This window comes from Apteryx mantelli, chromosome 1, assembly GCF_036417845.1.
Source record: "Apteryx mantelli isolate bAptMan1 chromosome 1, bAptMan1.hap1, whole genome shotgun sequence".
NCBI classification, from domain to species: domain Eukaryota; kingdom Metazoa; phylum Chordata; class Aves; order Apterygiformes; family Apterygidae; genus Apteryx; species Apteryx mantelli.
Window position 1 is genome coordinate 162,135,031 of NC_089978.1, and position 27,543 is coordinate 162,162,573.

General features: G+C 40.6%; 1 protein-coding gene across 1 annotated transcript; it reads right to left on the reverse strand.

Annotated features, from left to right (window-relative positions):
- Window positions 1-6,384: 6,384 nt before the first annotated feature.
- Window positions 6,385-27,261, reverse strand: LOC106488255 (BPI fold-containing family C protein-like). Its single transcript, XM_067295864.1, has 16 exons — window positions 27,243-27,261; window positions 24,729-24,854; window positions 22,273-22,384; window positions 20,543-20,671; window positions 17,098-17,256; window positions 16,213-16,276; window positions 16,065-16,125; window positions 14,446-14,537; window positions 13,053-13,226; window positions 11,985-12,038; window positions 10,830-11,000; window positions 10,126-10,193; window positions 9,159-9,201; window positions 8,099-8,165; window positions 6,980-7,056; window positions 6,385-6,462 (listed from the first exon to the last, which is right to left on the reverse strand). The coding sequence occupies exons 1-16, from the start codon at window positions 27,259-27,261 to the stop codon at window positions 6,385-6,387; spliced, it is 1,494 nt and encodes a 497-aa protein (XP_067151965.1).
- Between the last annotated feature and the right edge of the window lie 282 nt (window positions 27,262-27,543).

The window sequence follows — 27,543 nt, forward strand, 5'->3', positions numbered from 1 at the left end:
TGCCCAGGACAAAGAAGCCTCATTTACCATTCACAGATGGCTGTCCCTCCACAATATACTTGGGTGGATCCCGTCATATTTAATTAGAGCCATTCAAAAGTTAGGCCTCTCATCTGGGACAGTCATCTTTATAGTGGAGAGAGATTCACTCCACCTATCTTAAAATGAATTGCCCTATGGGGAGTGCTATCTTCCTCCTGTGACTGCAGAAGGATTCACTGTTTACCTCTCTGAGGTGGGTCAAGGTAGGCAGGCCAAACCTGTATCAGTTATAAAATCACATGAAATGTGGAATTACATGCCAGCTGTCACCAGTCACTCTATGGTTGTGGATGATTCTTCAAGTAATGGGACAGCCCCCCCCCCACCTCCCTGCCATTATTCACAGAGAACCTGCCCCTAAAGGCACCGAGGTCCTTCTGGAAGACACACATCTTTCAAAAGCTGCCAGCAAATAACTTGTCAATAACTAAACAGATCATTGTGACAGTAAAGACTGCTAATAGCATTTTTTCTATAATACTGTGAGCATGACCTGTCATCCCCCTTTCCCTTCATCCCTTTCTCTTTGACAGCATGTTAAAAAAAACAAACAAACCACAAGACAGGCAAAAAAACCTATGGGTGGCACTTGGCCACAGTGAGGTTAGTGGGAGCTTTTGGCTGATTTTGGCTGACCCAGGATTACACAGGATCAGTAGTCCCTCGTAGCTCTACATGATTTATCACAGTGGTAGTGAATGAGAGAAGCAAATTCCCATCTGTGGGCTTCTGTGACTGGGTTTAAAATTGGGACAGAACTAAGCTTTGTGAACCACTGGCTGCATTTAGTGCGAAGCTGTTGCTGTCAGCAGTTGTTGCTGACAGAAAGGTCTCCCAGGAAGAGTAGGAGAAGCCACCTTGCTGGAGAATTTTAAAACCAAACTGGGCAAAACCAGAGAATAGTCAGTTGGGAAGAGTCCTCTGTGGAGTTATCAGTTATCTGAGGTTCATAACATGAATGGCAAACAGGTCACCTAATGATGTTTTTCCTTTTTCCCAGCAGCTACGCTGCATTACAGACAGCTGAAAATACATGGGAATGTCTTTTCTGGCATTACTTTCATGTAAAAAATCTCTAGTTATCACAGGGAGTTGATATAGAGGTGGGATGGGAGGCTGCCTTCATGAAACCATCTATAGGTACAGCACATTCCCCTAACTCCTGAAAAACATTTTTTAATGTTGCTAGAATATCTTTCTTTATCTATTTCATTATCTGTTAGAGATAATAACCCACTGCAAACCTCTAAAACATTTTCAGTCATAAGCACAATTTAAGCTGTGCAAACTGCAAAACTGTGAGATAAAATCAGCCTAATTTTTGTGTAAAATACAGTTTTGAACAGTATCACAGAACACCTTTGCCTCTTAGTAAGACTAATATTTTCTCCTTAATTTTAACCAATACCAATTGAGAGATGAAAGAAAAATATGCTTCACTTCTATAATAAAAATAAAATACCAGAATTCTGATAGAATGCTCTCTACCTAGGTATAGTTATCATAATTTAAAAATCTTAAAATTTAGCCAAATTTGGCTACTGCTGTTCCTTCCCAACAAAGTCACTCCACAACAAAGAACAACCATGAACAAAGTATTTGTTATCCTACCTCTCCTCTGGAAGCCGCAGAGAAGAGCCTTGCTGTGACAGACCACAGGGCTGAGGATGCTGCAGGGAAAACTCTCTACAGCCAAAACCCTCTCTTTTAAAGGCAAGAGCTGTGAGGCTGAAGACAGCCAGTTGCTGCTATCTTCAGCAATAACACACAGGGAGTGGTCCCTCAGGTAACCATGTCCCAAACTATTTTGGGTGTCACAGGCTAAATCTATCAGTCTAATTTCATTTAGGGACTAAGCAGGGGGCAGTGTAAACTGTTGGGTGTAGGTGCTCAGGCACTGGGATGCTGAGCTCAGTCATGTTTAGTGGGTGTGCTGTCTTTGTCTACCACTTCTGCACTGACTTCACAAGGACTTGAGAGGAAAGCTTGATGGAGACTAAATTTCAGTAGTTCCATAGGACTAATATTCATAGGAAGGTCTGTATATGAAAGAAACAAATGGATGTATAATTGTTAGCATGAACAGATGGAAAACAACAGTCTAGGTCCATCTGTTCTGAAATTGCTCAGGATACAGCATAAACCATACATATGTGTATCAGATCCTTGCAGTTAATATTTTCTGTTTCTTCTGCTTGCTTATCCTTCAGCTAACCAGTACTATTTGGCTTGTCAAAGAGGTGATTTAATCAATTAGCTCCCATGTAATCCAGGCAAATTCCCTCAGGCGTGGTAAACTTCACTGGATAATCTGAGTCATTTCATTGTGCAATCCATGAATAGAAAAGGGTAGAGACAGTTGTCAGTCAGTCAACAAATACTCAAGCTATACACAAATTTAATTTTCACCTAGGGAGTCACATGCATGATCATTCTATTATTTATATCTCTGGTAACTGAAGATGAATAAAAATCACACCTTCAGCTACATAAACTTCTCCTTTAATTTTTTTTACCCAAGTTCCTCGACTCCGTCAAAGCAAGGGAAAAGCTCCACTGTTTCCATCCATTTAGATTTCCAAGACTTAAAAATGCCTGAATGTATGGAAGTTATCTTAATGTTGCTCTCATCACATCCTTTTAACATTTTATGGTTCTTCTAATGGAATACCACCCAGGAGTTTAGATAAAACTTTCAGCAAAATTTAACAAAGACAGACTGAAGCTTCCAGAACAGTTTCATCATTTCTTTCTACAAATATAGCAGTAAAAGCCAAGTATCTGTTTACAGATATATTCAGATAACACATTCAAATATGCTATAAATTATTTCTATGTCCAAACTCTTCACCTTTCAAGATGTTACAAAGAGACTATAAAAGCAGTATTTTATTCTGATTTTCTGTTTTAAGCCACCAAGCATTTGCTCCCATGTATATGTTAAAAAGGGTATAAACCATGACCCTTTATACCACGTTTACAAGAAACCCAATTAGCTCATCAGCATGGCAATAAATAGAAACTTGTTGCTGCATACCAGCAGCTGTCTGGCTGTTCCCCTTCCCTGCCTCCTCAGTTCTCCCCTTTCTCCACGCTCTCCAGTCTGCAGCACACTGATGGACATACATGGTTTCTGTTGCTCTGTCAACTAGGGAACAAGACCAGATCAAAATGAACATGAGTTAACTTTTCATGCATACAAACAAAGAAAAATGCGACTGGATCCTTCTGGGGGTAAAAAATCTCCTATTTACAAATTCAGTGAAGGGCAGACATAAAAAAAAAAGAAAGCACCAAAAGACATAAGGAGGATAGGGAATGGTAAAACAGACACGATCTTGCCTTGTGAAACACCAACTGTATTGTCCCTAAATCAGTCCCAGTGGAAGAGCTCACAGAAGGCAGCCAGAGTGAAGGATAAGTTTCACCCACAGACACTAGTGGCTCCCCCAAATTTCAAATGCTCAAGAAAAGAGTGCCATGCACTTTGCCCACCCACAGCTACTCCCTTCTCACCCCTCTGTGCCTTCCTGGGAGAGAAGTGAAGTGCTGGGGAAGAGAGAAGGGGGAGCAGACAATGAAAGACATCAATATCTGAGGCTCCTGTGATAAGATTAGGAGTTAGGGCAATTAGTGCCAGAAAGCCCTGGTAGTTAAGTATAGGATGATATGGGGGAACTGTTGTTGTATACAGCAACAGTTGTTTAGTCCTCAGAGAAACAACTGCTTTATCTCTTTGTGAGTGACAGTCAGAGGACTGAAGCTTAAGGAGCAGTGGCACACTACCGCATGGCCCTGTTTAAAAAGGCCCATCCAGCCATGGCACTGTTGGATCCAGACCTGGAGCACATGTCCCACTGGAAGAGAAAAGAGGTGGAGGATCTGTGGGAAATTGCCCCGGAGAGCAAATCTTCAAAACTGGCTAACCTTCAAGGACAGCTTCCTTGGAGCACAGGAATGATCCATTACAATGTTCAGACAGTTGAACAAGCGTGGCAGAAGGCCAGCATGGATAAACATGGATCTCCTGACTGAGCTCAAACACAAAAAGAAAGTACACAAAAGCTGGAAGCTGGGACCAGCTTCTTGAAAAGAATATAAGACATTGCCTGCACATGTAAAAATTAAGTCAGGAAAGCCAAAGCTCAGTCAGAGTTGAAACTAGGAAGGGAGGTGAAAGGCAACAAGAAAGGTTTCTGTGAGTATCCTGGAAGCAAAAAGAAGAGTAAAGAGAGTGTGGGTTCATTGCTCAGTGGGATGAGGGACATGGTGACAGTTGACATGGAAAAGGCTGTTTTAACTGGTAAGGCTTGCCCTCAGGCATCCCAGGTCCATGAGGTTCCTAGCGGAGTCTGTGGAAGTGAACAGTACCCAAAGTAGAGGAAAAAAAGTTAGGGATCACCTAACTCACTTGAACATACACAAGTCTGTGGGACCAGATGGGATGCATCTGAAGGTGCTGAAGGCACTGGCTGGCCAATGTCATTACGGAGCTACTCTCTATCATCTTTGAAAAGTCATGGCTGTCAGGGGAGGTTCCTGATGACTGGAAGAAGAAAGACATCACACTTGTCTTCAAAAAGGACAAGGAAGGAGACCCAGGGAACTACAGGCCAGTCAGCCTCACCTCAGCCCCCCGGGAAGATTATTGAGGGAAACATCTTAGAAGCTATTTCTAAACACATGAAGGACATGAAGGTGATGGGGAGCAATCAGCATGGGTTTACCAAGAACAAATCAGGCCTGACCAATCTCATTGCTTTCTATGATGAGCTGACTAGCACTGTGGACAAGGGGAGGGCTGAGGATGGTGGTATACCTTGATTTTAGCCAGGCCTTTGACGCAGTCTCCCTTAGTCTCATCACCAGATTGGTGAGATAGGGGCTAGATAAAGTGCACGGAAATTTGAACCAGGCAGTCCAGCCAATATGTTCTATCAGTGGTGCAAAGTCCAGTTAATGGCCAGTTGCTAATGGGGTTCCTCAGGGATCAGTACTGTGACCAATAATGTTTAATGCCTTCATTGATGATCTGGATGATGGGACAGAATGCACTCTTAGCAAGTTTGTGGATAACATCAAATTGGGTGGAGCAGTCAATGTGATGGAAGGCAGTGCTGTTATTCAGAGGGACCTGGACAGGCTGGAGAAATGGGTTGACAGGAACCTCTTGAAATTCAACAAGAGCAAGCAACAAATCTTGCATCTGGGAGGGAATAACCCCATGCAGCAGTACAGGCTGGGGGCTGACTGTTTAGGAAGCAGCTTTACAGGAAAGGAACTGGGGGTCCAGGTGGACAAGTTGAACATGAGTCAGCAGCATGGCCTTACAGCAAAGGCCACCAACCACATCCTGGGCTGTATTAGCAACAGTGGGGCCAGCAGATCCAGGGAAGCGATCCTTCCTGTCTATTCAGCACCTGTATGACTGCATCTGGAGTGCTGTGTCCAGTTTGAGCTCCCCAGTAAAAAAAGGATATGGACATACTGGAGTGAGTCTAGCAGGGGCCACCAAGAAGGTTGGAGACTGGCAAATATGACATACAAGGAGAGGCTGAGAGACCTGGGCCTGTTCAGCCAGGAGACTAGAAGGCTTATTGCTGGCTACAACTACCTGATTGGAGAATGCATAGAAGACGGAGCCAGACTCTTCTTGGAGGTGCATGGTGATAGGAAAAAGGCAACAGACCAAGTTGGAATATGGGAAAATCTGTGATTAGATATTAGGAAAAAAATGTTACTCGAAGGATGGTTAAAAGGCAGAACAGGTTGCCCAGAGAGCTTGTGGAATCTCCAGCCTTGGAAGTGTTCAAGACTCAACTAGACACAACCCTGATTGATCTGATCTAATTAGTCCTGTTCTGAGCAGGGGGGTTGGACTAGATGACCTCCAGAGGTCCCTTGCAACCTAAATTATGATTCCGTAATTCTATAATAATTCACTGCATTTCATAAATCTATTCCCACTCATGGTATCCAGGGAAAAGTTGTGAAATTCTTACTCACCAAGAGTAAGATCTCATTCTATACCTGAAGCCTTGCTAAAACTAATGAAGATAAGCTGAATAATGCAAGAACTTGTCCCTAAAATTAGTAGCACTTGGTGTCTATAACACTAGTAAGAAGCAGTCACTCCTCATCAGACTTTAAACACCCCTAACACTGTGCCAGCCACACCCGCTGTACTAAAAAGCAACAGATGAAGCTGGTGAAAAGTTAGAAGCTTTTACTAAAACATTAAAAAGAGTGAACCAAAAGGCATGCATCTAATCTTATAACATTCTACAAGCTAGTAGAAGGAAGACTTCATTTCTATAATTAAGGTTTGAATGTAAAGGGACATTAGGAGTGACTGTGAAGGTCCTCATCTCCCCCTCCCTTTTGTTTGTAGTGAACATCAGTGGAAATCACCAGATGACCCTGAGGAAAGAAGAACATGTAAAATTACCTTAAATTTCAGATGGACATATTCAGGGTCAGTACTCTGGGGCTAGATCCCAAGGGACAAGGGTGGCTTTATGCCTCATGAATTTTAGTTGATAAGAATGGGCTCTAATGTAAAATAACCCTCCAAAAGACTAGGTAGCACTTACCACAACAGCACTCAGGTTGCCTATGGGCTTTCCTCCACTATAAGATGGTTAGAATAATGAGGACTCAATCGCTCAATGCTCCTCTGGCCTGCTGGGGATAGCAAAGCTGTCCCGTGATGTTTTTATATTGCTAGCATTCCCCAAAGGGCCAGTGGATCCTTTATAACCTACTACCACTCAAATCTGCATAGGGGCTCATTTTTGACCCAGAGTTTGGGTTTTATAGTCTATAGTCAAGTTTTAATATTAGCTACATTTAGAGTTACCCAACACAGGTGCACTCACATAAATTCACAGGTCTGAAAAAGAAGCAACATTCTTTAACAAGAAATCAGGCTTCTTACCTGATTTATTTTTATTACAGGTCTGATGAGGATAGTGTGGGCCAAGTTAGGAAGAGGAAATCCTTTTCCTAGTTTATCTTAAAAAAGGACAAATATAAACACATCTATATGTAATAATAAAACACTTGCACTTTAGAAGCATCTTTCATTAGGAACTCAATGTACTTTACAATTTCCAATTAAAAAGCCACCACCATGCCCCTGAAAGGGATCTATTACTCATATTTGTTAAAGAACAAAAAGTCTTGTAAAAAAAGTAGCATACAAGCCTTTCACAGTCTCCCCAGCTGTCTGACACTGGCATCTGTTTGCCTTTGCTCCTCTCCAGGTATGTACCCACGCATTCTGTTTTCCCCCACCCAACTTGTTCTCTATCTTCCTTTAATTTTCTTCTCTATCTGATCCTCTGGTCCCATTGGTTCTCCTATTCTCACCTATCCCTACTTTCCTGGATTAAGCCCCAGCTTTATTCCTATTTGCTTTTCTAAAATCTGACTTTTGCATTCCTCTCCTCCATTCCCTTTCCTTTCTCCTCATCAATAGCTCACCTTCTCCCACAGCAATCTCCTTGCCCCCTGTTATTGGCACTGTCTGCACTCTTCCCTGTTTATAGATGCTTGTGTTCCTTTCCAGCTTCACTTCCCCTTTTTCTTCATCAACTCTTTCTGCATCCCACAGAGCTGACTCTCCTCTTCGCCCTGCCTGAGGCAGCAGCGGGAGGACAGAAGCAGAGGAAAGGGATGATGTGACAGGCTACCCCTAGACCCCAAGATGCAGGCATACTCCTGAGCTTCCCTGCTCATGGGCATTCTCTGCTTATGGCTTGACTCCATGTCAGGATGAGACAGGCATGTCTCAGCTCTGCTGCCATGCTGCATTCAGTGGGAAGGAAACCCAGGCACAGTGTTTGGAAGGGAGTTGAGACACGCTCTGTCCCAGCCTCTGGTCCAGGTGACTGGGTGACCAGGCCTGAAGTCCAGCACAGCGTAGACCTGTCCAGGTGTAGCCAAAGTGACAGAAAACCTCCCATAACACATTCCTTAAAGTCGGGGACTCTCTTTTTTAGTTTCAGCCTCTCTTTCCCACCAACTATGCTCAGGAACTGGCCACAATCCTTACCATTGATTACTGGGATCACTACACTCTGTAAAGCATAAGACAGAAAATTCTCCACCAGTGAGACCTGCTGTAAGAGGGAAAATACATATGGTGATTATTTCTTGATGCCTGTGGGATTGCAGCTTGAGGGGAAGAGAGAGAGAGTTAGAGCTGGAGTCACATTCAAAAAAGTCAGAAGAGAACTTGGCAGAGAAAACTTCAAGTGAAAAAGATCTTTTTTTCTGATCTGCAGCTGGATGATGCAATACACTGCAACAGGATGTCCATCTTTCTTATAATACTTTAAACTGAAGTCTTTTTTTTTCTTTATGTTAAGTATCGGGCTGAACCTTAGCTATATGAATGAAATACATTTAACCTCACTTCAGCTTCCAGCAGTCAGTTTTCAGAACTGAACTGTTCTTTGGACGGCAAGACCTGCCTCTATCCTGATGCTCTGTCCTCCTCCCTTCACTTAAAGATGTAGTTTGGGCAGAGCTGCTGCAGAGTTGCACTGACCACCTGTCTGTGGTGAATGGTCTAACCACTGTCATGGTGTTTCTTTTACTCCCTTTTTTTACTTGCCTTTTATGATATTTGGTTGAAGTGATTTATGATAATTCCTGAAACCGAGCTTAAATCTGACTTTGGGCTCACCCCAACTGCTATGCCTACTCAATCCAGCTGTGAATTCAGGCTGGCTGTCAGAAACTGCTAGAAGAGGTGCTATCCCCATGCCTGCCTTTGTGCTGCTGGATACAGAAGCCAGCAGAATCAACTAGGACAGTTTGCTAGGTCACGAGGACCCAGGCAGACCCTTCTCCCTGTTTCAATTCATGCTACACTGTAATAACTTTGCAAGTTTTGGTGCCTCTGATGAGAGAAAACACTCCAAGAAGTATTTTTCCTTACTGGAAAGGAAAAGAAAAGCAGACAGTATACTATTTTAAAGCAGAAAGAGCAGTGGCAGATGACATCCCCAGGACAGTCCACAAATTCTGCAGGCACAAAGTTCTGATGAATTGTTTCTATCTTTGAAGGGCTTAGCTGCCTTACCTAGGTACTGAAATCACCACCTTACCTCAGAGAAGCTAGCAATGGAGTGCAGCAGGGAGAACTGGAGCCTGAGGGAAAGAAATGAAAGAAGAGGATTCACTAGAAAGGATGAAGGCACAAGTTATGCTTAGTCACTGCTTGAAGATGTGAGGCCATATGAAATAAATAGTTTAGAAGAAACACAACTTTGCAGTCCACAGAAAGGAATAAATGTATTTTTTTCTTATGGTGCTGCTTAAGGTATGTGCAGAAATGGGACCTAAAAGAAGTTTATGCAGCAGTGTGAATTTGCACTTTCTTTTAATTTCATTTTTGCAATTTTTTACTGATTTCATGCTGATTCACACATTTGACTTTGCCAAAGATTTTCTGAGTCCCAACAGCTTTTAATCAAAATTGATACAATTACAAATCAGATCTAGAATCATTGGGATCTTTCAGAAATTAATCTCCTTCTATGGTCATTTGTAGGCCTAGGTTGTGAGTACAAGACTTATGAAGAAAAACCTTCCCTTCATGAAAAGGCATTCAGAGAGTTGGCTATAGTGCATGCAAAGAGCTGGCTACAGTGGTTCAGTGCAGTGTTTACACTATGGCAGTTCTGTTTATGACCCTCAGACATAGCATAGAAGCAAGAGATACAGGGTTTAGAATAAACTGCTGAACCTCATCCTCCAATATCAGCACAGATGTAAACAGATGCCTTTAAGATAATTAATAAATCAAACATTCTTGTCTGGAATGGTGTTTAACCTACAGAAAGAGGTAGCATCACGTTGCACAAAAGACACAGCTGTTCCAAAATATCATTATATTTCATCTGCAAGATCTGGACCAAGCAGTCAAAGTATCTTAGAGTCCCTGTGAGAAAGATGGTAACTAATTTTCTTTTTCTCATGGTGAAACAAGCACTGTCAGGCTGACACAATGAAATTCTGTTGTGTCCTAATGCTGGGATCATTAATGTTGCTTTCTGAATTTTCCTTGGTTACCTCTTCAGAAGTAATGAGATAATCAACTTCTGTTTGGTTACTGTCAGATTAGCTCTGGTACTGGCTGTCTGCAGGGAAAAAACAAAAGTCTTCTGTGACTGTATACAGAGCATAAGATCCTGTCTTAGATGAAGGCACAAATGCTATTGCTTTTTGTAATTGGGAACACAGCATCTAAACTTTTTATTTGGTCGTTACAGATATTGAAATCTTTTGTGAGTTTGCTGCTTTCTGCCAGCAACAGGGATTGCATGAGCTAACCTATAATACTGCCCTGATTGCCTGCTTAGCATTAGGATCATTTAAATTTTTGCGTGGCTAACATAAGTGGTTCACTTTCAACCTAATGAAAAAATGTCTGGAGACACAATGAACTATTTTGTAACAAATGAGTTAGGAAGACTGAACATCAGACAACCAAGCTTATCATATGCTACAATTCATTCTTCCTGAAGAATGACTCAACCACCCCACATGGAAAAAAGGGCTTTGACAACTTGCTCCTTGCACCTGCATATTAAATTCTGCAATACTTGGTGCATACTTCCTCCCTGCCAAATGCAATTGAACAGTCTGCATGCTTGTGGCAGGCCTCTACATTCTATGTTATGCTGACCCATATGACTTTCAAAGGATTTGGAAGATAACTGTGTGATTTGTTCAGCCCCAGGCCTGAATGTTACCTTCCAGTTTACATTACTTACTAGATTCCCTGTAAAGATGTACTGTATGGTTGAATTTGGCAGAACAACAAATACATCCACACAGCCAGTGATCTGTAGGCTGCATCCATCTGCCTGTAAACTGACTGCAGGTGGTGATGTAGCCATCAGCTTCAACAGCACTGGATGTGCTGTTATGTAATACACGGCAATCTGTTGAGTTTCAAAGAGAAAAGAGGTTGAATGCTGAGTTTCTGCAGAAGAGATTTTTGTTAAACTGTGGTTTCTCTGAATACATCATAATCAGATGCTACATGCGAATCTCTTGATAATTAACCAAATAATCAAAAAACTGCATTATAACTACACTAACTGAAATGATGAAATTAGCATGGCATAAACTCTGAGCTTCAGAGACTGTAAAAATGACAAAGTTTTAGACCCACTGATATTGAACAAGTTTGGAGAAATAATTTAAGGGCTGTTCCTGAAAATTGTGTTTCAAAAGGAGGGAATTAGCACTCTGTGTTGAAAAAATGAGGAAAATGAGTGATTCACGTTAAAGAAAAAGATCATGATCATATAAAGAATTCGGAAGGCAGGCAGGCTTCCAAAAGAGCCAATCTTTTGAAGAATTGAGAAACTCCTAGAGGACAAAACTTCAGTTTGTGATATCATAGATGCCAGATTTCATAATCTTATAGAGAATGTTGTCACAATGGGCATTTTTAAAGCATCTCATACTACCTTAATTTTCTGCATCAGATTTATGAACTTTGCTCTTCATGCCTATTACTGTCCTAATACCAATTCTTGGTAAACTTCAGCAGCCCTAAATCAGGTATCTTTGCATAGAGAAGTCAGGCTACTGATAGCAGATACACTTTAACTTTTAACAGGCATAAAGGGAGACTGACCTCACAGGTGGCTACCACTTAGTCTTTAGAACTGTTTCAGGGACTGACAGCAAATCTGATACTTGAGGGGAGCAGAGGGTGATTAAGGAGTAGTGCGATACAGAATTAAGAAGAACATGGAGTTATGAGGACCTGTATGTTTGAATCTTCCATTAATCATACACCAGCTCAGTTTCCTTGTCTCCTCCAAACTTTTGGAAATGAGCTAGTACATAAATAATATCCACATGAAATTAGCTACTGCTCTTTCTTAAAGGTCTGTGCAAATACAAGTACCTACCTGAGGAACAAAATCATTGAATATGGCTGTAGTTAGGTTAAAAGAAGTAGCAAGCTGTAAACAAATGAAAGAAATTAGATCATCTCATGTCAGCTTGGAAATTAGCTTTTCATTAAAAAAAAACATGCTCCATTTATTTCAGTACTAGATAATCAATATTTTGATTTAGTGTTTCCTTGCCCCAGAATGATTCTTCGGGAAGCTACAGTGCTCTTTGGGACAAAAGAGAGGCAGATGTCTTGCAGATGTCTCACAGATGCATCTCAGAAGCACGTACCAGACAGAGAGCAAGCATTATCCTTTGAAAGAACAGACCTGTCATCCTGTTTACTTTCTGTCTTTGGGGCTCTCTCAGATGGTATATAGTGAATCAGTTGGAGGCAGGAGTCAAAATACCATTTGCCCTTTTGCTGCCGACCTCTGTGACAGTGTCAATGCCATTTGTGTCACCACTTTTTATACAGACCCTCTTAGCACTGGTTCAGTCAGCAAAACTTTCAGGCAACTCTTTCTAACAATGCCAGTGTGGAAAAAGTATTTCTGGGAGAAGGCTTCCATGTTCTTCACCCACAACTGAATGCTCAGTTTTGTTGTACCTGCTTCTTGTCCCATTCTGCTGCTCTGTTAAGTCTGATAGTTTGTTCTAGCTCTCAGCACATCCAGTTCATTTGTTGTGGGCCTTCATGCAACAGACTGCAGCATTTAAGCACACTTTTTCTTGTCTTGCACCTTTTTTCTTCTACTTGGACACAGCACTGCAATCTGTGCAGAGAAAGGCTTTCTTTGGCGTTTTCTGCCACGCCTTGCACGCAGGCTCTGTTACATTCGTAACTGTCACTCCTTGCCTAGAGCTGCCAAGAACTTCAGAGTTAGGCCTGAGAGACACTCTGACTATAGAAAATGGTGAAATACAGAATGAATGTCATGGTTCACTCTTAGAAGTGGTAGAAGAGTGACCCAAATCTCTATGAGATGGCAAACAGCTCTGCAAAATGATGTGTGAAACTCCTCTGCTGACTATCCACGCTGCTGTTACTTATAATTCTATCATTTGCAAATTATACTCACCTCTTGGGAGATGGTGATGTTGAAGACCCCTGCTCTGTAGTAAGCCAGTGAAGCAGACTTAAGAAAATAATTGGAGACTCCCAGGTAGAGCATGGAATCACCCTGGTTTGGGAGAGCAAATGGAGCTGGCACAAAGGGAGGGTCTGTGTGATTTCCTACTGGATAGACTGTGCCCTGCAAAGAGTCATTATTAAGTATTTATACTTATAAAAATCAGTATCTGTCAGAATTACTGGTTACCTTAACAGTGGCTGAACAGCAAGAATCCTTATTCTCTCTTCCTAACCTGAAGAAATGCTTGATATTAAAGAAAACCTGAAGTAAACAAGTAAGTTTGTGATATGCCCTGAAAATTAACAAATTCAAGTTTTTTTGGAAAAGCACAGGAGCCACAGAGAACACCTGGTCTCCATCCTTTCAAAGTTCAAATTTGAGCATTCAAATGAGTATTCTGAACTGCAACTAGAAGACAGTACAAAAATCCTCTGGACCAGTGTTCCTTCTCTTGCTGCAAGCAAGAATCAGCCTGTTCTGAAGAGCAATGAAGGCCAATGCTCCCTTACCTGATTTATAACTGCCTGACAAAGACTCATCGGATGTCTCAACAGGGGTGTGAGCATGTTAAAGATTAGCCAGGTAGCATGCAAGTACTAGCTAGCTATAGTAGCTGATAAATAATTGCTTTGTACTTAAAGTGTGTATATCTTGCTTGCAGTCTTTTTTTGTGCATGGTAAAAGTTACCTGAACAAAATAACCACGAAGGAGAGAATCAGCCATAGCTCTAGCACATCTTTCTAAACTGAAACCAGTTCTGAGAGTCATGGGGATGCTCTAAATCACAAGGACTGTCTGGGCTGCTGGAACAGCTGGGTGTTGCTGGGATATCTCTTGCCAAAGAGGGTGAAAAAGAGGTGAGAAAGGAACTGCTGTGTGCTCCTCAAGGACTCTCTGTGAGAAGAGTCTTTTTTGGGCATACCCATAGCTACACAAGACCCTCAGCCATATCGAATCAAATGCTTTGAACCGCAACCACAGCTACATTGGTAGCTGGCAAGAATTATGTATCACTGGTAATAGGCAAAGAACAAGCAGTTGTGGGAGGGCTGCATATCTAAAGAACACTTTGTAATGTTTATGAAGCACCTCTAACTCTGAAATAATTTAATTCTAAATATCAACTTTGGATAAGCAATTGACACCATTAATTTATTAAACAATCATATCTGGTTTCTACAACAGCTGTTGCCCCAAATGCCCAGATGTCATATTGCTCTTCTAATTAAAGAGTAGAGAGGCTTGTCTGAGTCAGACCATAGTGAAAGAAAATGAACCAACACAAAAGAGAACCAAAAGTATCTTGGAGAGAACACAGGGATATTAAAGACAAATTACCTTCAAATCCAGGTTAATGTGTGATTTGAAGACTGTTGGAGAACTAACTAGGGAATAGTCTATTTGTGCAAAGGCATCAATCTGGCTTAAGACTAGAAAAATGATGGACAAAACAAAACAGCCATTATTACAAAAACATATCTCAAACAGTTATTGCTTAGATAAGGCAAAGGCATTTTGGAAATGAGGAATCTGAAGAAGGAGAATGGTGGGAGAAGGTAGAAGAAAATCAAAAATTTGTAAGGGAAAGAGCGAGAGTTTTCCCTCTGGAAAAGTTACTGATCCCTCCAGATTTAGGATTTGTGTTCCTGGTGTTCCACCACTGAATACATTCTTCACAAATCTGCTCCTACGGAGTAAAGGAAGAAGTATCTAGGGTGGGGTCCCTATTTTTGTTATGTGTTTGTACAAGAAACCTGAACTGCCATATGATTATGATGCAATACTGGTAAATACTACTAAATACTTTGAAAGAAGGCATTAGCACATTTTTGCACCTATCAGTGCTGAAGACAAAGGATGCTTGTTCACAACAATAGAGGGCACTTTATCGGACAATCTGATAGAAGACTTTTTTCCTGAAAGGTCCTCACATGCAACTTCAGTCTGATTGTTATTTTTTATGTATAAAGTCTGTTCATACTCTATAAATAATCAGACAATTTTAAAGGGAAATAGTGAATTCACAGAGAGACTAAACTCCTCAATAGGGCAACACAGACTAAAATGCACTTAACCTGAGTGTTTGGGTACTTGCTGTGTAAGACAATGTTCTTGAGTACCATCGTTTTCAGTAATATTTGCCAGTGCTCGGCAAGTCATTTTAGGAAAAATAAAAGCCTACTTATTCTGCCTCTGAATATGGAGCAGATAATAGCTATATCCACAATGCAAAGTGAAGAGCGGGACCGAACTCTGCAGCCCCAGTTAGATGACTTAGGTGAATTTGAATTGGCAAAAACTACAAATAAATATTCTTATTCTTGCAAAAAAAAAAAAAGGTACAGATAATAATTGAGTATAGTAGTGAAAATCTCATATTTATATGCTTTTTTGAACATAGATGCTCTATTGTCTTAGTGTCTCTGCAAGAGTGACATAGGAACTGTTACTGATGTGAAGAGAAATATGCCTGGTGTGACACTGTCTTCCTGCAGCATGTTGTTACCTCGGTGAACTTAAGTTCAAACCAAGAAATGCTAAGTTTGTGAGATCTGATAGGACTGCACTGCAGAATGGGGTGTTTGCTAGCTCTTTAGTGGATTACTGTTAACTTAGTTTTTCTTGCATCCACAGTACCAAGAGCATAAAGGATTAACATCATAATTTTCACCTCCAAAATCTAATGAAACAACAGAGCTGAGCCATACCAGGCTGAAAGATTACACATGACCTGCTAGGGGCACAGAAGAAATCTGAATTTTCTACATAAGGTGCATGCAAGAGATTTCTAGGTGGGAGTCTGGAATAGGCTAAGGCACAGAATAACGGCAGCACTTTTCCTTTACTTTTTGTACCATGAACACAGCAACATTTTACTGGGTTTGGCACCAAATAAAAAGGCTACAAACTGAGTAGCATGAAAATTACTTAATGAAAAGCTGATATCGAAGACTCACCCTTAAGCTTTCTAAGCTGTGCATCCATCATTTGAATTTTGTATTTGATATTTAGGCAGAGCTATATGAAAAGAGAGAGAAGTCAGTAAAGCAATGGCTGTATTTGAACCCCACCCTTCACTAGCTGAAACCAACTTTGCAGACTTACATTTTTATCCAATTTGGTCTTAATAGTCTTCTCCAGATAACCCGATAGGAAGCTATAGACCCAGCTGGAGGAAAATAAATGAACACAGAGACTTTCAAAAATCAGATATTTTGATCCATGGTAAAAGATAATATACTCATGTAAACATTTGCTCTATATACAGTTGAATATCCAAATTTGCTAACAGTCAAATAATCTACATTAGAATAGTCTAGGTCAGAAAGCAACTGTTTGAAATGCAAATCTGTCAGATTGGGGCATCAACGTCAATTAGATTGGCAGACTGTGCAATTGATTGTTTTTATTAACTTGCGAATCTCAGACGCTAGGGTTTCTCAGTCTCATAACTGCTACTGAGAAGACAATCTGCAAAGTTGTGAATGTTCGTGTTAACATGTTAGCAAAAAAATGCTCCATTATCCACATTTTTGTTTTGAGTAAGATGAGAAAACATTCTAGCAAATCAACATGAGGGGAACTGTAACCATTATTTTATATTCCACTTTGAAATAAAAACTTTTACTCTTAAATTGTAGGTCAGTTTGTCAAAATGCGTCATCAGTCTAGATACACTTTCATAACTGCAAATTTCCATTCACAATCTTCTGCTCTTTAATACACCTGCATGGCAAATTTTTCATATGCAGTGTCTGGTTAGCCCATTTGTCAGCACATGCAAAAGGAAAGTGTAGACTACCCACGCTTTACACAGTCAGCGAAGGAGTCTGTTTTTGAAAACAGACTTTTAAAAACCTATTTTCATAGCCTTGAACAGTTGTTTGTGTCCTGTAACTGAATCCCTAAAAGTTAAATTTTGAGAAGTGGTCCTTTTGTTACAAACCCTGATACTTCCCGCAAAGTAATCAGAAAATCTCTTGTACTTACCTAGATCCTTCATTTAACTTGACTTTTATGCTATTAATGATCAGCTGGCAATTGTGTACCAACATGGACAAGCGTCCTGTGCTGTCCCGTGACACTTCAAAAACAACTGCCATAAACAGTCCTGAAATGGACACAGTAATTCCTCCTTGGTCTCTGCTGCTCAGACAAAAACAAAAACAAAAACTCAGTCAAGAAACATCTGCTTTAAAGGAGCAATTCAAGAAACTACCTGTAAGTTTGACAGGACTTTGCTTCTATCACCTAGAATAAAGAATGAGTTTTCTACGAATTAACGTAGAATAGGGACATGCCTGACATTCAAAACCAGAGTACAGGCATGAATTTTCAGGACATGAATTTTCCAGCGTTATGCAGGATTTGGCGAGTCTGCAACAATGTCGCAATTTCTCAGTGACTTTCTGATGCATTTGCTGATTAATCCATTCAAATATTTCAAGACAGATCTCCCTAAAAGCCTCTGGGACTGCAACAGAAGAAGCCAACTAGGTAATAAATATATACTCCAGAGGTTCTCAATTTTGCAAATTTTCCACTTCTTTCCTGTAACAATTTTTCATATCTCTCCTAAATATACACATTCCTCCATTCTTTGCCCTGCCCCAAACTCATTTTCTCCTTCCTCTCTGTAAAAATCTCTACTAATACCCCAAGAAAAAATCATTATTCTGCACATTCCAGCAAATTTAGGCATTAGGACTACGGTTAGGAGTCGTAGACTGATCAAGCAGGATACAGAGAGCTGAATGATTTTAGAACAGCCTTATAAAAACCTCATTTGAAAGATCAGAACTGGCACCAAAAGCATCACTTTTCACCCTTTCATCCCAATTATTCAGGTTTTCTTTTCCCAGGCTCTGGCATTACTACAATGGTTGCACCATACTGGAAAAAGCCTAACCTGACAGGAAGCTCAACCCATGAGTCTCTCAACTTTCCTCTTTATTTTTTCTGGCTAAGAAAAAATTCTGGGAGTAGAGGTTTTAATCCTGAAACATGAATCTTAACCCAACCCAAAGCCATACACAACCTCTAAGCAGACCAGTGAGTACCATTCCCAGCCACAGAATTCCTCCTACCACTGCTGCCATTTCCACCTCCACAACTCTCTGTCTATACCTCTGCATTAAATTGCTGTCAGGAAGAAGCACCACTCTTCAGACCCTCTTTTTCCAATCCCTAACCAAAACCCCAATCCATAAGCCATTAGGAAAAACACTTTCACAAGGAGGATAGTGCAGCACTGGACAGGTTATATAGAGAGGCTGTAGAACCATCCTTGGTTAAACAATGCCACTAGATAGCTGACCAGATCTAGTCTGGTGACCACCCTGTTTTGAGCTGGAGGCTGGACAAAATGACCTCCAGAGATGCCTTCCAACCCAGTCTTCCCCATACTCCAGTGACAGGGTCATGTTCTCTGCCTCCTCCTCCCTTTCTTGACTGCATGGGAGACCAGGGTAAATTCAGCTACTCAAGTCCTCCTTCCTGCATCCTTAACTCCTTCTCTTCAGGAGGAATCCTGATTCATGGAGGCAGGATCTCAACTCTGGGTCTCTGGGAGCAAAAGGCCTGCCAGGAGACTTTGTGACTGGTAGAGTGCTCTGGGACACAATGAAGAGGAGATCTACGGTGAAGGTTAGGAACTCAGAGATACTGCCTAAAAAGTGGAATAATATCCACCTTTTATTAACCGTGGAAACAACCCAGGAGGGCTGGATTGTCAAAGGCCTCCCTTGGAAAGTTCATTTTCAGCTGGGCCCTCTTTACTATGCTGAGGACAACATGTAGGGCTAGGGAATGGAGGGGCTGAAGAGTGGGGCATCTTCTGGATCTATTTCAACTATAGCCAGACATAGAACCTAATATTGAACAGAACAACATAGACTGGTCCCTCTGCTGCTCAAAAAGGCAAGAAAACCCCATCACATCCTAAACTCCAACAAAGCTGACTTTGGCCACCTCCACCATGTATCCCAGCCCCCTGACTCCCTTGCTGCAAGTGAAGCTCTTGGAGTTTTATGCTTCTGGGGTCTCTCCAGATTATGTTCAGGTCCTCACCCTTCAGCAAGAAAGAGAGGCGGCTTCATGTTTGGGAACAGTTGATCTGCCCTGCTGAACACAGTATCTTTTCCATACAATACCAGTATGACAGAAGGAACAGAGACAGGCTGGGGCCACAGTTACAGCAGTTTCTAGCCACCAGTACCTTATATTGAATGCAGAACTGTGTGAAAACAGGACACGCTGTGAACTGGCAGTCTGGTGATCCATCTTTCTGTACTCTATGGCTCATAAATAGAGTAACGCCTACTGCTGTTGACAGTTACTCCATTAACCCAACTTGTTGAGATTAACACTTTGCAAGTTCTGCTGATATCCTAGAAGTTTTCACCCCTCACCTGAATAAAATGAAAATCTAGAATATTATATTAAAAATATGCAGCAAAAATGCTGAGGTAAGAAAAAAGTGGAAAAAAGAGTATGTGGTCATGTCATTACAGACAATATATTGCACTTGCTCATGAAGCCAAGCCAGTTTTCCAAAGTGACCTGGATTCTGGAATTTCCTAACTTCTGAATGTTCAGTGTTGCAATAGTACCCTCCTTTTAATAGAAACGCTTTGGAAAATAATATACAGTAGTACTGGCAAATAGATAATTAGTTATATAGTCAACCTTTCAGTCATACTGTACACAGAAAGTAACAAACATTGTTACTGCAAACTCTGTGATCCTGAATATTCATGTAACATATAGTCTGGACAAGCTGAGCGTATTAACAGGTATTTGTCGGAGTGGGGGGAACGGGCCCGGATTAACGATGAGTCTCAATATGAGTATGGTCGTTCTCCCTTTATTAGAGCTTACACAAAGTATATATATCGACAAGCAATACGCATGCGCTAGCAATAGTTACATGATTGGTTACAGTTTCTGTCTACGCGCATAAAGCGGATATATGATTGGTGCAAGGTTGCTGTCCGCGCTCCATCGACATTTATGGAATCTAGTTCCGTCCAGACTTGTTTACCAGTTTTGTGAATACTTTCTTTTGTAGTGCTCAAGGCCGCTGCAAGGCTCGCTCGGCCGCTGCAAGGCTCGCTCGCCTTGGCCTACATTCCTTCCCTTACCCTGAGAACGGGATTGCTCATCCCAATCAGATCATGCCCTCTCTCGCTTAACCATTCCTCCACAGGTATTCAACCTCATACTTCCCAAAGAGACACCCTTAGGGGTAGAATCTTTAACAAATGAAAGCATTAGCTGGCAGGGAATGTTTCCTTCTTGAGAAGTTTATCCAAACAGATTGTTGTTAAATGATAAAGCATATCTGACCTGAAAAATATTAATTAGTAACTAAGTTTCACAAATTCAATTGTAATCCTTCTCCCAGACATCCCCTATCACACTGTACAATACTTACAGCAGCCATGCTTTCATTCTCCAGTCTGCACTAATAGTAGCAGAAGCACGTGCCACTGACAGACTAATGCCAGTGCCAGGAATAAAGGATGCAGAAGTTTCTGGGAAATCTACAGCATTAATTCTGAGCCTATAGAAAACAGAAAGAGGGATATTAGACCATATGTCAAAGGGGTGAGAAGGATTTCTGATTATGGAACCCTTCTGCTATAGAAGGCAAAGTCTATGCTTCAGTAAAAGAATTTCTCAGAAATGACTGAGCCTTGTAAATTTTAGGGAAGAAAGACACCTGCTCCGTTACACTGAGTAGCATTCTTGGAAAAAGGAACCCTTGATATCTGGTCAGGGGAAAAGGATGCTCTGACCAAAACAAAAGCCTCCTCTAGGGAGAAGAACAAACTCCTCAAAGTGAAATGTGCCTGCTGAGGGAAATAAGTCTATGTGTTGAAACCAGATGGTACATTTATAAATAAATCCAGGTTGTTGGAATGCTGGCATTTGCTGAAGGAAGAACATCAGAGTCTCTCTTCCCTCATTCTGTCCCCCCTCCCTTGCCTCAGCAAACGGCCCTTGAGAAGCTCCATTTCTCAAAACAAAATCATATTAAAGTTTTCCCTGCCAAAACAAATGTTTCTCATACTCAAGGGTATTGTCTTATGGGGGCTGGGGAGGCTGAATTGAGCTGAACATTGTAAAGATATCAACTGCAATCTTATCATATAGTTCACATTCTTCATTGTTTCCCGATATCTGGCAGAAAACTCTTGAAATAATTGCCTTTAATCTAACTATCCAGCCTCTTCCATTACTTTTGTTGGGGCAGAATGCACCAGCTACTTTTAGTTAAAATGACCATAATTTTCCAGTAAAATCTTGGGCAGCAGTAAGGCTGCCTTTAGTAATCCTCTTTTCAGTGAACTAAATCAGATTATCCATTGGGAAGATGGCCAATTGCAAGGACTATGGTTAGAAGAATGAATTGGGATTTTGAAGATCATAGAATAATGTAGGCTGGAAGGGACCTCAGGAGATCATCTGGTCCAATCCCCTGCTCAAGGCTGGGCCAACTCAGGGCCCTGCCCAGCTGAGTCTTGAGCATCTCCAAGGATAGAGATTCCACAGTCTCTTTGGACCCTTGTTCTGGTGCTCCCTAGATTTTTTTTCCTATTTTACCTATTGTAAATTGATCCAAAAAGCTCCCGTAAAAGTAATTTTTCTTCCCTTCCATCCTTGTCAGCCCAGATATACTATCCCCATGCACACATTTTCATTGTATCCCTTTGCCCCCTTTTTCTCACCAAATGTAAACAAGTTTTTTCATTACTACAGGTCCTTCGTGGTATCAGACTGTCAATAATGCCACCTCTTCCCCATCAATTTCCCCTGCTGAGTCATAGTCATGCTTATTTCTGTGTTGTCCCAAACTTTGAAACAAGTCAAGTCAACTAAAAAACAGCCAAGGCATTCATTCAGAGGCTCTCTAAAGCTCACCTCTAGGTGTGGTAGAAGGAAGTACTTATAAAACGAATCAGTGTTCGGGCAGTAGTAGAGTCAAACGAAGCATAAAAATTTTACACTGAACAAAAAAAAAGGCTACATAATTATTATTGCCATATCCTGGATGGTAGATGGGGAAGGAAATCCTCCTTGCCACTACTGTGACACACACACACACACACACACACTAAGCTGTTTCATCCTAGCGCTTTGAAATGTATTTCCTTTACTTACCCCGAAATTTTGTAGTTGACCTTAACAAATGAGAAACTCTCCTGCCCAGTCCAGCTTGGGAAGGTCTCTTTCAGTATTGCTTGCTTCAGGAGTTCCATCCCAATCCTCCTGCCTACAAGGGCATAGAGGAAAGAATATGCTTTTCAGACAGGGTTCAGGTACCCAAAGAGATATAGTGCCAAATAATTTAAGCACTTCTAACATTTTTTTCAGAAACCTCTGATTCTTAAACTTTTACCTAGACCTAGTTCCAGCTATTATATTATAACCTCCATTAGCCTCACATACAAATCATTTAACTCAAGATCCAGATGATCCCTTTTGAGGAGTTGTATCTCTTATTCTACAACTCTTTTCAGGTTTTGAAACTTATACTTCCCTCACTTCACTTACAATGTTGATAGCCTTGGGAAACACTTGGTCATCATATTTACCTCAGATTGACTCATATCTGTTGAATGAAAAGGATAATTAAGAAGTAGCAATATGACTTCTATGTGTAGTCTTTACTTACATAAAAAGTGTCAACATATGCATTTGAAGTGTCAAATACAGAACTATCTGTATTGTTGTTTGTATAATGGAAGTTGTTTGAGGTTTAAATCCAATCCTTCTAAATGTTCCCTTCCCATTTTTGTCTGAGTACTTATGTTTTGTCACTGAACCTTACCTGTTACAGAATGCTGCAGATCTCTGAATTATTTCCTTATCTTCTCTCACTGCTTTAAGGAATCCCTATTTTCTTGAATGTTTCAATGCTACTTATGCTTCGATAATACACACAGACATTATCATCAATAAATAGCAAGTACATCTTTAAATCCCAAATACCTTGTCTTTTTTCTCTTTGTTTATCTTTGTTGAAGACACCACCACTGAATGATACCTGGCTTTCAGATCATATTTTTGACATGGGGTTCTTAGCTTTGGGCCTCACAGTTGCTGAACAGAAACTATCTAGGTTTTTTTTCCAAACTTCACAGTATATTAAAAAAGAAAATAATTGAGATCAGTGATAACTCAGCATTGGAATACCTTTTTTTTTAATGCATCTTTTATGAAGGAGGAGGGCTAAGTTATGATTCCCTGAGAATTCTTGCATCCAAAGCAAAATATGGGCTCTGTCTGACAGAAGTAACCAAAAGCTCCTTCATGCCTATAAATGAAGGCAGCCAGTGAACCCAGATAGAATTTTTCTCCAGGTTCTGGCAGCGGGCAAGGAATTAGCAGGCAGGGTCTATTGCCTCAGCCTTCAAATCTCATATTAATAGAGAAGACATGACAGGCACCATCCTCTTCAAGTATGAGATACTAAGTACCTTTGGGAGGAGCACAGTTACTGCCTGTTCTTATCCCCAACCACAAATGCAGGGGTGAGCAAGCTCAGTCTGTTCCTCCAGCACTCAAACATGAGCCATGGTGAACATCAACACAGCTCTGCTGGGCTCACACTAAAGAAATACCAGGAATTCTGATTTCTGAATTCTGATTTCTAAATTCTGATTTCTAAAGGCATGAGAGATCCCCAGAAAGCTCTCTTCCCTGTGTGTCATAAGAAGATATGGAGATTAGTTGTGTTTTAGATGACGGATGTTTGCCTTGCACTTCTCAACTCCTCAAAAGCCTTTAAAACAATGCTCATACGGAGAAATAAGTGGACCTGATCCTTGCTTTCATCTCAGAGTCATAAACCCTAAGCTTCTACTTTTCATCTCACAGGTCCATTGTCTACCTGTCAGCATGTTCAGAACATAAATGAAAATTAATCCTTAGCATGACCCAGCCTTTGTTGAATCTGTGCCTTGTTAACCTTTATTATTAATATTAATTCTGTAAACAATTGAAATTGTACCGAATGCCCTCCACACCCATGGAGTAAGTCTTAGGTAAAAGACAGTGAGAGCTAGCAGGAATAGAAAGAGTAAGGAAAACATACTGTGGACATGGCAGCTGGTTATTAGATTTTCTGAGGGAATGGCAGATGCAGATGCTGTCTCACCCAAATGGAGGAATGAGAGTAAAGCTATGCGACCCAACATGGACATTCCAAAGTTGTAAGGTTCTTTTTTTCCAACTATATCTTCATTATCTTCAATTAAATATTGCACTTTCAATGAAGTTTTGGAGACTTTTTAAAAAGGAACAGTTATACAACTGCCTTTTGCTGGTCCTAAGAAAGCAGGTCAATATGAGGAGTGTAGCAGAAGCACTCTGTTGGATTGTAGGAGAATGCACACACCAATGCAAGGATAAATTCATACCTGGGGTTCACAAAAAGGAAGGGAACAAGTGAGAGAAGAGACATGGGGTGCCCTTGGTGCGAGATGACAAAAGGAATTATTTGCTCTATTTCAACATTTCAGGACCTTGTTTTAACACTGCACCTTTATGAAGAAACTGTATTTTGTGCAAAGAATATTTATTGTAAATTTAACTTCTGGCAACATCACACATACCGTAGTCCAGCCCTTTCTGAGTAATCCTCACTTTGAGACCAGGATTAGCATCAAGCTGTAAGGACAGCAAACACAGCAGGAAAGAATACCACATCTTTAGCATCTTTTCACCTTTGTCACAGGGACCTGTTAACAACATTTATGATGCAAAGCTCATTTTAAGTGATGCATGCTGTAAGTCACCAAAAAATGGGTATCCATCACTGCTCCCTCAACGAGGCTGGGGCAAGGGTGGATAGTCAAGAGAAGTTTAGATAGTGATTTTACTGCATGAAGCAGAGCTTGATGCTCTGGTGCTGGAAATCACTGCAGGAGCAGACAAAGAATGCTAACTAATTGGATAGTGCTTTTGTAGGCATCAGCTGGTGAGACTGAGCAGTTCTGCTCCACCATACACTTCCCCGCATCCATGTCTTGGCTGATTTATTTTACCATCTGACCCACCTCCTGCAACAGTGAACACGACAGAGCAATACCAGCCAAGGAGGCCCATGCCTGTCCTCCTATAGGACACCCCTTTTATATACACACTGTAGGATATACTGGACTTGTGAGTCCAAAAGTTTTTCAACTACAACAGTTGGTCTAATAAAATACAATAGGTCTCCCTATAGAACTTGCTTTCCTATTACGCACAAACCTCTGACTTAATCCTAACAGACACAAGAGATTGACAGTGTCAATCGTGTTGATAGACAGTGTCAATCGTGTTGATAGGTCACGTGAAAAAGGACTGCACTGGCAAATATAAAACACACAAGACCTACATGGGGATCACATCAGAAGAGAGAAGGATTTCATGATACTAGGCTGCTGCATAGTGAGTGTTTGACTTTGAGTGCAGAGCCCTGGCTGTGAGCTGATGTGTGGTGGGATACAATCATGTGACATCTAGTGTCCTTTGGAAAGAGCTTCTAAAAAGCTGTGACAAATGATTTTTTCTATTAGATTTTTCTAGTACAGAAGTAAGGCTCTAATGACCAATGATAGCCACTGTTCGATTCCCAGGAAATAACAATACTGCTTCTCAAAACAACTTCAAATCTTCCAAGTGCTGTGTTAGGGACTTGTTTGTTTGGGGCCTATGGTAACTTTATCCTGGCATTAACATGGAGCAAAGTGGCATACCATTTTCCAACATGTAAGATTGTGATCATGGGATGGTACCTGCCTAGATACAAAATCATATCAACTAATAAACAGCAAAAAGGTCTTGCTAATTTTTCAGTCATTCCAGCCTATAAGATCATTCCTGGATTTCCACAATAATCCACATTGTCTCAATAATTTCTGACAATTTATTCCATAAACTGCCAGAAAACATACAAATGCATAACAAAAAAAAATTCTCTGGAAGACTTATTTCTGTGTTGGAATTAATACTGATCAAGTCAGACTCTAAACAGGTACAAATCCAAGATCTGTCTAGTACCTCAAAATATTGCTTCTGAACTGTAAGACAGACAAAATATGTTATTAGTGTTTCCCTAATACCAGTTCTCTGAGGGAATTGTTACAAGGCTACCTCAAGATACTATATAGGAAAAAGTGGTTCCAGGAAAAAACATTCTGAAAACATAATCCACATTGTGACACATTCTGAAAATCTCCAATGTAACTGGTCTTTCCCTCTTTAGTTCTTATGTCTGTTTGGTTTTCTCTAACTATTTTTAAGCAATCCAAACTAAAGAATTACTTTAAGGGAGCAATGTTATATTGTGCAGAACAAGTCTTCAACTTGTTCAGAAAAAGTGTCCTAGCTTTTCCTGTAAACATGCTACTTTTTCTAGCCTAATTTGGACAAACAATTTTTAAAAAATCAATATAAAAACAGAAAGACAGATTTTTCTGTCATTAAAATATGTAGATATTTACTAGATAACTACTTAGCAGGATTTCTAAAAGCATTGATGCAGATGAGGTACTTCATTCATATTGAATTTCATTTCCATTGAGAAACAGAAAACAGCAATCTTAGTCACCACTGTGCTTCGCAGCTACATGTTTTGATTTGGCTCTTAAATGTATCCACAGTGGTAGGCTGAAAGAACAAACAGCAACTGAACTGTCATGGCATCAGAAAACAATATCATTTCATATTGCTTTCTCAAACCAAGAGGCATTACTTTTGCACTCCAAGGCTGATATTCTGGTTTCATCAAAGCCCCAGGTCTCTGTCAGATGCTAGGGTTGACTGTACGAGCTTAATCAGATGACAGAGGAAGACAGAGCTAAGAAGATGGTAACTGTCAGCTGCCTGATAGTCTAAATCAGAGCTGCCAATTGCATTGTTGATGACAATAGATGGCAGACAAACTGCTCTGATTTGTATCTTCAGTAACTGAGCGCGCATCAAGCAAGGATTTACATCAAGCAGTGATGTAAATCATTCTCTTAATTCTTTTGTCTTCTCAGAGGTATAGTATTCAAGCATTTTACGTAGGAGAAAAAGATGAAAAACTCCTTTGTTTCAGTCTGTGTACCTATCTCACCCTAATGAAATACTCTATTTACTAGTCTGCAGATACCACATTTGGGTCCTCCTTTGTGAACAGTCTGCAAAAAGTTTAGATAAAACTTGCAATAAAGATTACAGCTGAAACCTGCCTAAGAACTAAGAAAGCTTCTGATACGAAGAATGTCATTACTATTGTCTTATATAGATTTATCTCAGCCATAAAATCATATTATCTTAAGCTGACCAACAACTAGAATACCTCTGAAAAAGAATATTATCACTGTCTGGTCTTGGTCCTGCATAAATGCCCCAGTTGCAGCCCACAATGCGCCCACAGAATTTTTTTCACTTACAAAA

What these genes read in the sequence shown, in the direction of transcription:
- LOC106488255 (XM_067295864.1), bottom strand. An exon ending in ACATTAACCTGGATTTGAAG is followed by an intron (nt 13,227 to 14,445) that starts GTAATTTGTCTT and finishes GACTCTTTGCAG; the next exon opens with GGCACAGTCTATCCAGTAGG. An exon ending in TCAATGATTTTGTTCCTCAG is followed by an intron (nt 11,001 to 11,984) that starts GTAGGTACTTGT and finishes GAAACTCAACAG; the next exon opens with ATTGCCGTGTATTACATAAC.